Raw genomic sequence first — 12,128 nt, forward strand, 5'->3', positions numbered from 1 at the left:
CAGCAAGTGCCTTTCTGGCTGAGCCATCTTACCTGCCCACTTAGCTATGTTAGGCAGAGGGGATTTAATATAGGGAACTGTGTGCTTATTGGAGGCCGGAGGAGGCTCAAAGAACATTCCAAGTGAAGCCACTAAGAGGCCTCCAGCACAATTGCAGCTGATGCAGAAGTTAGGGCCACTCTACCTGCTGAAGTTTCAGTGGTAAAAGAGAGGTGCCACTTTGTTCTTGACATCCAGGGCCACTGGATGCTTTTGCAGAAGAGACATACCTGTGACTATCTGCCATAGGAACCAAATAGAAACAAGACTTCATTTCTTTGGTTTCTAAAGCTCAGAGGCATACATGCCATTGTTTCCCCTCAGTACAATGCCCACAGGAATGCTGGAAGCAAAATCATAATGAAGAAGCCATGGCACCAGTCAGATTTTTCACTTACAGAGTTTAAAAGAAATACTTTTAAACCTACATGACTTTAAAAAAAAAAAAACACTTTTGAAACATAAGCAAATGTTATCTATCGTGAAAGGTTGTGTCTTTTTACTTTGAATGCCTTTAATATCAGCCTTCTGTCACCCATCATATTATTTTGTTTTGCTGGTGACCTAGTCTGACCCGTACATGGAACTTATTTTCCCAATTAGATAGACCTTGAATGGAGAAATCAAATCCTGCTTCCCTCTTTTGACCCTAGCACAGGTCCTCACATGTGGCAGCCAGCTGACTCATTTATAGAGGAAACTCCATGGGACTCCTCTCTCACTTCTGTGTCAGAGAACTGGAGGCAGAGGGGAGGAGCCATGTGTTGGTATGGTCCCCCAGTCTGGACGTCTTGCTCTGTCTCCAAACTTTGCCTTTGTAATGAAAATAAAAATTTGCTGTAAACTTATTCCCTTGCAGGGACCAGCTCTATCACCCACCGTCTAGTGGAGCTGGAGCTCCCGAAGGGTCCCTGGAACATCCTGCAGAGCTGAGACCACAGGGCCCCCAGGCTCCATCCCCAGCTGCTGTGCCTAGACCCCCTAGCAACCCCCTAGTCCGAGGAACTCTAAAAACTAGCAATTTGCCAGAGGAATTACGTAAGTTGTTTGCAATGTGGTTTCATCTTGTCAGGTTTTATGTTTGGCTTAGTCACTTACCTATAATCTCAGTTATATTTTACATAGCAAAGTTTACCTTTTCCTTTTTTGCTTTAAAAATACCCAGCCAATTTAAAATGTTTTTAGTAATCCTAACCTCACAAGTAGTGCTCCCAAACTGCTTACCACTGGATTTTCCTCAACACAAAGAAAACAACACCCCGCCCCGCCCCTGCAATACTTCTTTCCTTTTCTAAATGATGCTCTTCTGTGATGTGCCCCTGGGTGGATGGATTGGATGATGCTTGTGTGGAACACGGTAGAAACCTAGTGTTTCACCATAAATCTATCAAGAACAAGGTCATTTTCTGTAGGAGTGAATGGTCTTGTTTGGAAAAAGAAAAAAAAAATCTAAAATCCCATATTGCTCATATCCCAATGCAAACTAAGACTTTTATTTATTTCAAGAAATATCCTGTTCAATGTCAGGTGATGGTTCGTTTGCCACATTATGCTAGATCCAGAAATGGTAAAATATTACCAAAATGTTCTGAGAGTAAGGCCAGCTAGCATTCTTAGTTTCAGAAATCAGTCACTACTTATATGAAGTATTCTGCTAGAAAAGTTCACTCTTTCCAGATCTGGGACACTCAGAACCAAACCTTTGCTTGGCTAACTGCTTTTGTTGCCGCTCTACTCGAGTCACTTACAACTCCAAAGGATTTCTGTGACGTTGAGCACCATGGTTTTCAGGCAAAAAGTTTTGTTTCTGAGCACCTCAAAATCTTTCACATTTCAATCTGGGAAATAACTGAGTGGACAGACATGGTCTCACATGACTTACAGTCCCAATGTTCTGCCTGTCTTATAATCTAGGAAAGGGGTCCTACAACCAGTATGTATGGAGGTGACAAAGGATCCAGTGCTGCCCATGTGCCTGGCCATTGGGTTACTACCACCATCATAGCCCACCACACACACACTCCATCTGAGAGGTGTGTTTCTGTTAGGAAGAGTCAAGCACAGATGAATGCATACAGACTACTCTTCTGCATTTCTCTTCTTTATCCTCTGCCTCAGGGTTTCTTGAGATCAAACTGTTCATTCCAGACTAAAAGGCAATGTGTACAGATTATCTGTCTACCACATTAAGCTGCTAGTCAAGTAATTTCCCCAATACTTTAGTCTGAGAAAGCAGCGGTTATGGCTGGGTAGGGTAAGCTTGTCAGAACAGTTCTGTCTGTGGTTCCGTGCTGCTTGGGGAGGAAAGAGGAAGCTTGCAATGCTGGACTGCCCTGAGGCATTGTCTCCCCTTTAAACTGCTGAACTTGCACTCACATTTCTGATCTGGGCATCAGTCTGCTCCTACTTCCTGACCTTTCTCCAAAAGAGTCGACTGGGGGAGGGCACGGAAACACTTTCTCACTCACCCCTACTTTGTCTTGTTAGACAAGAGTTCAGTGCAGCAGAGAGCATCATGAGATCAAAAGCAGACACTGCTGGTGGCCTCTTAGCAAGCCCTAGCTTCTTAGCCTGCTGTGAGAATATTTTCCTTGGGCATAGGGCCAAGTGTCTCTAAGAAACAAGGCAATGGCTTGAGCTCAAAGGACTTGCAGGCTGTGGGTGGTAGACTTTTTAACATCTCATGTGGCATTCCAGGAGACCTGTGAGGCTGGTCTCAGCCTGCCATTACTCTCCTCTGTCCCTTCTGTCTTCTGTTCACTCTGGATTGTTTGCACTTTCTTGGACAGGTCCCAGCCCTTGTCACAGAGGCCAGCAATCACACCACTGTAGGCAAAAACCCTCAGACCACCCTCCAACACAAAGGCCAATGCATACTCCTTAGAAGTGCTATGTGTAACAGAATAACTTGATTTGTTTCAACAACTCTGGAATTTCTCTCTTAGGGAAAGTCTTTATCACTTATTCTATGGACACAGCCATGGAGGTGGTGAAATTTGTGAACTTTTTGTTGGTGAATGGCTTCCAAACTGCAGTAAGTATTTTATTCAAAGAGAAAACTGAACCATTCAGTTGAACACAGTGATGGTGGTGGTGGTGGTGGTGGTAAAGTATGAAGTTGATGTTTTATTAATTTATGTGGTGATGAGCTAAATGCTTAAGGGTTTGGATAATTGTTTCTGGTTATCTATTTATTTGGTGCTGGTCAAGGCCAGGGCCTCACTCATGCTAGACAAGTATTCCACCACACTTTAAATTACCCAAAGTCTCCAACATTTTTCCTCCAAATGTCCATAGTAGTGCCAATTCCCACTGTTGGTCCTGAAGGAAAGGCCTGGCTTTTGCTGCACTCTCTGCCTTTGCCCTTTCTCACCAGCCATACCCACCTCCTGTGGTATGCAAGCTCACCAAGGTGGTTTTTTGTTGTTGTTTTCCAAACCAGACTCTTTGCTCTGTACTGGATTATAAGGTTTGAAGTAGAACCCTGAACCCCCACTGCACACAGCTGCCCTTCTATACCTTGTTTCCGGAGAGAAGATTCTGGACAGGGAAGACGCAGCCTAGTTTCCATCTAGGGGAGATGGCCCTACATCATCCCTGTAGGTCCATTGTGATCTTGGACCCAAAATTCTCAAGCACATTGTCTTTCTGTCTCCCTGCCAACCGCTGAAACAACACAAGTTAAAGACATGTACATTCTTCCTTAGGATAAACAAAATACCACAGGTTGCCACTCTATGGACTGACTTTCCTCAAACATTAAGATTATTTTCTTCCCAGAAACCTCTCCTAGGCATTCAGCAGCAGTGAATTCCAGAGTGGAGTGAAAAATAGGTGAAATATGGATGTTGGAGGCTAGAGAGGAACACTTACAAATTAAAGAATAAAGAGGTGGCTTAGCATTGTTTAGTAGTTTTTATTTTAATGTGTTTCCTATAATACTTCCTAAAAATAGAATTACATAATTTTTTTTAAAAGATGCCTACAATTTATGTAATTCAACTTCACAACTCTATAGACTAACATTTCACTTTCTCATTTCTAGAGTAAGACAGCGCTGGGGCAACTGTGACATAAAAATCAAATTCTGAGACATGAGACAACATACAAGATCTTCCCTTTTTCTTTTCCAAATATAAACAAACATATAGATTCTTACTGCCCCTGGAGAATAGCAAGGGCTTTTAACAAAAACAAAAACAACAACGAAAACGAGAAACCTAATCAGGGACAGTTCAGGGGGAATTTAAATGTGCCCTTGACCCTTATCCTAGAAAAGCCTATGTTTGTGAACAGCTGTGGGTTACACCCAATATATTGGTATCTTCTCAGTGAAATGAAATAATGAATAATTTTAGGAGAGTTGAATTTAAAAAACAAACAGCATAAAGGTTTAGGTAGGTTTTAGGAAATCTTAGGGAATAGTGTCATGCCCTGCCACTAGCAGAATATAGTACAAAGAGACACTAAAGGAGCCTGGAACCTGAAGAGGATAGCTGGGTAAGTCAGCCATAACATACTCTTGATAGGGTGGCTTAGACAGAGCTCATTTTCAACAGTCTGGAGGCTGGAAGGCCAAGAACAAGGTTGAAACAAGGTTAGTTTCACCTGGGATCCTCTCTCTAGGCTTGAGATGGCCATCCTCTTTGATCTCACATGGTCCCTCCCCGTGTGTGCACAGACCTGCATGCTAATTTTCCCTCCTTCCATGAACATGAATCCTATGGGAGTGGGGCTCACCCAGCACCTCATTTTACCTGAATTATCTTCTGAGAGGCCCTATCTCCAAATCCAGTTACATTATGAAGTAATGGGAAAGTTTTAAAAAAAAATTTTATGTTTTGAGACAGAATTTTGCTTTATAGCCCAATATAAATCCCCCTATAAATCCCACAATCCCCCTATGTCAGCCTCCAGAGTAGTGAGATTGTAAGTGTAAGCCACCACCTCCAGCTAATATATGCATTTTAGGGACACAGTTAGCTCATGACAACAGCTGTGTGTGGAAAACTTGTCATGACAAGTGCAGCAGACTCTGTTGGAAATCTAGAGAGGTAGACACTGCCCAGAATGTGTCTCTGGAGCAGGGAACAACTTCTATGCCAGAAAGTAATGACCATGTATGGTGTGTTAACATCATGTCTGGCAAGCTAGGTGCACACCTTTAATCCCAGCACTCGGGAGGCAGAAGCAGGCGGATCTCAGTGAGTTTGAGGCCAGCCTGGTCTCCAAAGCGAGTTCCAGGACAGGCTCCAAAGCTACAGAGAAACCCTGTCTTGAAACCCCACCCCACCCCCAAATATAATCATGTCTGGGATTATGATACATGTCTTTTCTGTGTTGTCATTAAATCCTCATAACCACAAAGAGCCAAGAGCAGAAACCAAGCTGACCATCCTCAGTCTGAAATGGAAATGGATTACTGGCACCGTCACAGATTGGTGCAGGCTTTAGCTAGAACATACATTATTATCTTGGTTTTTGTTTTCACTTTTTGAGACATTTTTCAGTGTAGACCCGATTAGTCATAAACTCAAAACTCCTGCATCAGCTTCCTGAGTACCGGAATAGCAGGCACATGACCACATGGTGGACATTAACACACAAATCAAGCTGAGCTTGGTGGTGCATGCACTCCCGAGTTAGTTCTAGCACTCCTGAGGCAGAGGCAGGTGGATCTCTGTGAGTTCAAGGCCTGGTCTACATAGCAAGTTCCAGGCCAGCCAGGGCAACAGTGAGACCTTGTCTTAAAAAAAAAAAAAAAAAAAAAAAGGCCAACCCAAAGGAAAGCTATTCTATTTCTTAAATGTTCTATCAGTAAAAGAATATACTCCAAGTTTATATTATGTACTCTATAGGCATGACAGTGAAGTACACATATAGAGCTCAAAAGCAGGCTAGGAAGATGAGGAGGTCATAAATGAGACATGAGTAAAAGAAAGAATGGTATAATGTGTTTGCTACTAGTGGCCAAAGTGGGTCAGAGTTAGGTGATGTGAAGGGGAAGTCATCCTGACCTGCAGAACAGAGGGGCATGTGCTGTGCTGCAAGGACACAAGGGAACTCATGTGGGGAGTGAGGTAGACAGAGTGTGTGGGGAAAAGACAGAAGCTGGCTCGGGATGCTTGATGAATAGTCGAGAGTTGCTTTGGTCAGTTCTAAACAGCAGTTTAACACTAGGAAAATAACTATGGGAGCAATGAGGCTAATCAAATAACCCTTCCCCAATGGCCTTCTTCTGATGTCCCTACTCTAGTATATTATATATTCCCTCTTCCAATCAGGAGTGCCTTGTATATGTAACACACACACACACACACACACACACACACACACACACACGAGAGAGAGAGAGAGAGAGAGAGAGAGAGAGAGAGAGAGAGACAGACAGACAGACAGACAAACAGACAGACAGACAGACAGACAGAGACGGAAACAGAGATAAATGATAGATAGGAGGGAGAGAGAGAGACTTGGGCCTCCATAAGACAAATGATTTGATTTTTCTTCTCTTCTAATACCTAAAGGAGTATTACCTAATAATAACAATCTGAGTCTTATCAAAGCCCCAGAGTTCTCCTTGACTTTCATCCCAACCCCTCCCTACCAGCTCAGTGATTGTTTTGTGAGGGTTCTTTGGATTTTTGCCTAAGTTTCATACAATCCTTTTGAAATGTGTAATTGAAGCTGGACATAATCCTGTAATCATGACCTGGCAAACACGTGTCAGACACCACAGTTGTGTCTCAGCATTTGCACACTACAGATCCACTGAAATCTCAGAATCTGCCTTTCAGATTTCCAAATTACGATGCAGAGATGTACTATTTCTGTCTTGCTGGCTTATATCCAGTTTAGTGATACACTGTGTCCTTCAGAGTTTTGAACATATAATTACTGTATAGCTGCAGATACACTTGGATATGAACCACTATATCTTCATTATGGATATTAGAAACTTAAATGTCCACGGATATTGAAATAAGGCATACATATTTCATGAAACTCGTGTTTCATTGTTTGGACTCATGTATCCCTCCTTATACAGAGCATTAGTTTTAGGATTGCAGAGGTACGTAGCTTCTTATGTTCTTGAGTTTCAGAGAAAACTCTCATTAAGAACCCTTCCTCTTGTAGTAGATCAGTACTTATCCCTAGCATAGGAATGGAATTTGGGAGCCCATTTCACATAGAGGGTTACTCCCTCAGCCTAGACACATGGGGGAGCGCCTAGGCCCTATGCCAAAGGATATGATAGACTCTGAAGACCTCCCCCCGACCCCCACCCCCAACCAGGGAGACCTCACCTTCCCTGGGGAGCAGAAATGGTATGGGATAGGTAGGGTGTTAGTGGGGAGCAGGGGAGGAGGGGAGGAGGAGAGAACTGGCATTGACTTGTAAAACAATCTTGTTTCTAATTTAAATAAAAAATGGAGGGAAAACAAACAAACAAAAAACCAATCAAACAAAAAAGAACCCTTCCTCTCATCCTTTTCTTGTAGATTGACATATTTGAGGACAGGATCCGGGGTATTGATATCATTAAATGGATGGAGCGCTACCTTCGAGATGTAAGTATATTCCTAAATCTGAGGATGTGTGCTGCTGAGAAAAACAATTAGGCAGTGAAGCTATTTCACAGAAGAAAGCCTGATACTCTCCCTAGGTCTGAGCCTGAGGAAGTCTGACAAAGCCTCTCTTGTTGGAAGCTATGCAAAGACTTGGAAAGGAAGGATGGGGTCACCCTCCTGGACACACAGAGACAGGAAATAACGGTCAAACCAGACACAGGTGGTTGATAACAATCAGGGCAAACAATTTCTAAACCAGAATAGGAAAGGAGGAAATGAAGGGGGGGCGCAATTCCAGTTGAATTTGGGGCCTTTCCAAGTGTTTTGTAGGACTGGGCTAAAGAGGTTTCTGGGCAGCCTTACAAGCTATGCAGCATGCCACCCCAGGCCACCCACTTGCAGCCCTGTGATTCGTTTTCTACAGACAGAATCTATACTAGCCACTGGGACACCTTGTGCTTTAACAAGCTAGAAATTGATTGCTGCCAGCATGTCCACGTCTGGGTGCTTCTTTGGGCAGGAGTGGGTGGGGGGTAGAAGGCTCAGCAGGTTGGGATTCTGCTTTCCTTTTGTCTGCAGCCTGGTGTTTGCTTTGTGCTGAAGGGTCTGCTCCTACTGACTGTGCTAATGTGCACAGGAAACGCAGGGCAGTGGAGGAGCAGAGTGACTGCCAGTTCACATCAGGCTGCAGGGAGCAAGGGCACTTTTCTGTGTCATGGCAGTGTCTTTCTGGCTCCACATGGATTCGGTGACTTGGACTTTCACTAGACATTTATTAGTGAAGGTTGTGGAAGGTGGGAGAATTCCTCTCAGAGCCTTTGTTCTGGGTGTTTATAGGGTGCTGGGCACAGAGGCACCAGGAAGGTGTGAAAAGGGCAGCATCCCTGTGTGTGGGCTGGTGCCTTTTGTTTTCATAGAGAGAGGGACTGGCTCTGTACCGTCATCAGGTCAGGGACCGCTTATGGTCTTGCTGGCCACTTTCCAGCTGGTCTTCAGCAAATGAACCACACTTCCCACTTCCATAAACAAGCTTTTCTCCTTCTCATTAACAGAAGACAGTGATGATAATTGTAGCAATCAGCCCCAAATACAAACAGGATGTGGAAGGCGCTGAGTCGCAGCTGGACGACGATGAGCATGGCTTACATACTAAGTACATTCATCGAATGGTGAGTGGTGAGGGGACCACAGTGCCTGGCTGCTCCTCCGGAACAGGCATCTTCTCCAGGGAGGATGCTTTTCACTGACAGTTGCAGGACATAAGGGGAAGATTCTCTAACCTCCCATGTCAGGAGATGTTATTGGTTATGGCTCTGTGTACTTTGAGATCCATGGAGAAACACAACTCCTCTGCCTAGTACTCAACCGGTCGTGCCAGTAACTAAGAGATATCAATCAAGCTTCTAGAAAGTAGAGCTTTATTCGCTTGGCTGTTTCCCAACAAATGTGAAATGGTAGGAGAAGAGTGAGTGGTGAGGTGAGTAGTGTTACTGTAGTGTTCCATTCTGACCCTTGCTTTTTCAGAGAAGAAAGTTGGAAAGTGGGAAGGACACTTCTGTCATACCAGAAAAACCTGTGTCCCATTAGTTTCCTAAGTACAGGCTATATGGCCATAGTCCAAGTACTTGGATCTTGCCCTCCTACAACCCTATTAATTAAATGGATAACTAATATGTATAATTCTATGAAGATAAATGAAGTAATGTTTGAAGTATATGGCACATAGAAAAGACTTAACCAAAGAGATTGTTCTTAGTTTGTGATAGGTGGGAAACCTTCTACTGCCAAACCTGTACTGTGGGGCCTGGTTAAACTTAAACCATGGTGAAAATTTAGAAGGAATCAAACTTGGTCAGCTGGACTAGATCTGTGACCTTCACACTGTCCTGTGGAATCTCTAGTAGGTGTCTATATGTCTAAGGGTGGCACTGGCCTTATTAAGCCCCCCAACCTAGAGCCTGTTTCTCTGGCTTGTTTATTTATCAAGGATCCTGATATATGAGAAAGAGTAGGGAGATCACTGGACTTGAACTCATGAGTCCAACTTCAGTTCTTACCCTTCGAGAGGACATGGTGTAATGGATCACTGGAAGTGGCCCAGATACAAGGACTAAGCAGCACAGGGCAGGGAGCAGCCAGCAGTCTCTGGACACCTTTACCTCAGAGGAAACAAAGTTAAATGCCATCCACCTTGTCGTCTAGAGCATTGCAAGAGGGCAGGGTGTGTGTAGAAGCAGCCTCCCCATCATGTGGGTTGCTAAGAGCTCTATCACCTATTCTACCAAATGTGATCACTTGTTGAGTTCACAACCTAAAGCAGAAGCTAAGGCAAGGTGGTAAGATTCAAGAGTCAGGCCAAGGGTCTGGAGCTAAGTCTGCTTCCTGTCCAGTCTTACCTGGTGCCAGCTTGTGGTCAGGATTCTGCAACATAGCACTCCTAGAAACAAATTCATCTGAAAAGGTCATGACTGGTTCTGGATGCTGCTGTCCCTTATCTGTCTGTATCATGTCTGCACATTCCCAGAACACTGACATTCTGTCTACATCTCTAAGAACCTGCTAGATCCAGGAGCCAGCAGCTGGTACTTGGGAAGGACTCCAGATCTCCTGGGGAAACCTGCTTAGTTGTGCTGGTGTATGGCAAGGGCAGCCAATAATACACACAGTTCAACCTGAGCATGGATGACTGTGTCAGCTATAACCATGTGGTTGCCCTAATATCTTAGGGTCTTCCTCATCTCAAGAGGGACCGGATGTTCCATCAGATATAAGAGGATCTCCCTATCCTTGGGCTGACTTCCTGGCCTCCTTCAGACACGAAAGAGTAATTACATCACAGATCAAATGACTGTATCTGAAAGTAAGAGATAAAATAAAAACACATTGTTGAAGGCTAGTCTTTGATGGACTGGAGAGCCTAGTGGACCAACCAAATAGTGCACAGTGCCCTTGAAGTTGGAAATGAAACCCAGCTCTACCTTTAACTTAACAGATCCCACACCCTACCCTGCAGGTGCTTACTTTGTGATAGCATGGTTAATACTTGAATTGCACAGTACTCTGGTCAATGTAGTATCTGCTTTCTGTGTTGTCTTCTGTGTTTTGAAGGGACATGGCTCTGAGAAAACCCCCTGTGGTAGATCTGTGTTGTGTGTATCTGTGAGGTGAGTGTTGAGGAGAGGGTTGTTTACTTTTCCATATTTGTTTTCTTCTTGTTTTTATTCTCATACATAACAAAAGCTTCGCACTTATAAAAATCAATTGGAAGATAAAATTGTTCAGGATACATAATTCCTTGTTCTCTTTGTCATCAGATGGCTGGAAACTCCATGCCAGTCTTGGATTTAAACAACTTTAACTCCCCTGATATTGAAAGTTCTGATTTTCATAGAGTTCTTGTAGCTAAATCCTCTTAGATGACCAGTGTGTGAAACCTGATTGATCTGGTGAGGGAACCTCAGGCCTGACAGAGTGGGCTCTTCATGGCTGATCTCCTAGTGCCCTCTGCCAAGCCCATCTGTGCTCCAGAAGTGGATTGCTAGTATGGATTCCAGCCATACTAACACACCTCCTTATCTCCAGGCACTCATGTGCTCTGCCCTTGCCTTCTCCCCATTTCCTTTACCTGACCAGAATCTTCTTCATGCCCAGTGATCCCTCCTCAATGTCCTCCACACTCCCCGATGCAGAACAGACAGCCCCATCCTGACCTTCCACAGAAATTGTTCACTCTGCAGGCTGTCCTCTGGTTGGCAATTTTCCTTCCTGCCTGCTCACTAGCTCACTAGCTCTAGGAGGATTATCCGAATTGTATCAGAGGTACTATGCTAAACAGGCTCTCAAAAAAAAAAAAAAAAAAAAATCCTAGGTTTTAGGATTTTTAGCACTTTACCTATTTCTGTATTATAAATTTATAAATACTCTCATATTTGGCAATTGAAAGCTAATATTATAAAAGTATTGTCTACAGAATTGGAATAGAGACAAAGTCCGCTCTCATAAACAGAGATAATCCAGCCCCTGCACACTCCTAATCCTTAAAACCCAAAGTCAGCACTCAGGAGGCTAACAAAGGAAGGCCACTGTGAGTTCAAAGCCAACCTGAGGTATACAGTGAGTTTCAGGCTAGTCTAGACTACATGTGAGAGCCTGACTCAAAAAAAAAAAAAAAAAAATCAACAAAGAAACTCAGGATCCTGGCCAGAGTACAACAAAATTTTCATTTATTTATTCTGTGTGTATGTATGTACGTACACACGTATACAAATGCACAATGCATTTGTCACTAAACAAAGTAGAGATCAGAAGAGAACTTGCAGGAATCAGTTCTCTCCTTCCACCACGTGGGCTCCAGGGATAGAGCTTAGGTTGTCAAATAAGCACCTCCACCTGCTAAGCCAGTTTTCTGGTCCCTAGAATGTGATTTTTAACAGGCCTTCAATAAGTGGTTGTATTACTCAGAGTTCTCTAGACAGAGAGAACTTACAGAATATAAGAGATGAAAGTGAGGCGGGTATT

General features: G+C 43.6%; 1 protein-coding gene and 1 long non-coding RNA gene across 4 annotated transcripts in view; one reads left to right on the top strand and one right to left on the bottom strand.

Moving 5' to 3' along the window:
- Traf3ip2 (TRAF3 interacting protein 2) overlaps positions 1 to 12,128 on the top strand; it is a 44,756-nt gene that overhangs the window by 27,168 nt on the left and 5,460 nt on the right. For all 3 annotated transcript variants that reach the window (XM_027402159.2, XM_027402158.2, XM_035440359.1), the window contains 4 exons: positions 899 to 1,077; positions 2,985 to 3,073; positions 7,542 to 7,610; positions 8,663 to 8,779. In XM_027402159.2, coding sequence (XP_027257960.1) covers positions 899 to 1,077; positions 2,985 to 3,073; positions 7,542 to 7,610; positions 8,663 to 8,779 — 454 coding nt within the window. The remainder of the gene's footprint in view (positions 1 to 898; positions 1,078 to 2,984; positions 3,074 to 7,541; positions 7,611 to 8,662; positions 8,780 to 12,128) is intronic.
- The window catches only part of LOC118238357, a 68,779-nt gene that overhangs the window by 17,764 nt on the left and 38,887 nt on the right, over positions 1 to 12,128 (bottom strand). The window lies entirely within an intron of this gene.

This window comes from Cricetulus griseus, chromosome 2 (genome assembly GCF_003668045.3).
Source record: "Cricetulus griseus strain 17A/GY chromosome 2, alternate assembly CriGri-PICRH-1.0, whole genome shotgun sequence".
Classification (NCBI taxonomy): domain Eukaryota; kingdom Metazoa; phylum Chordata; class Mammalia; order Rodentia; family Cricetidae; genus Cricetulus; species Cricetulus griseus.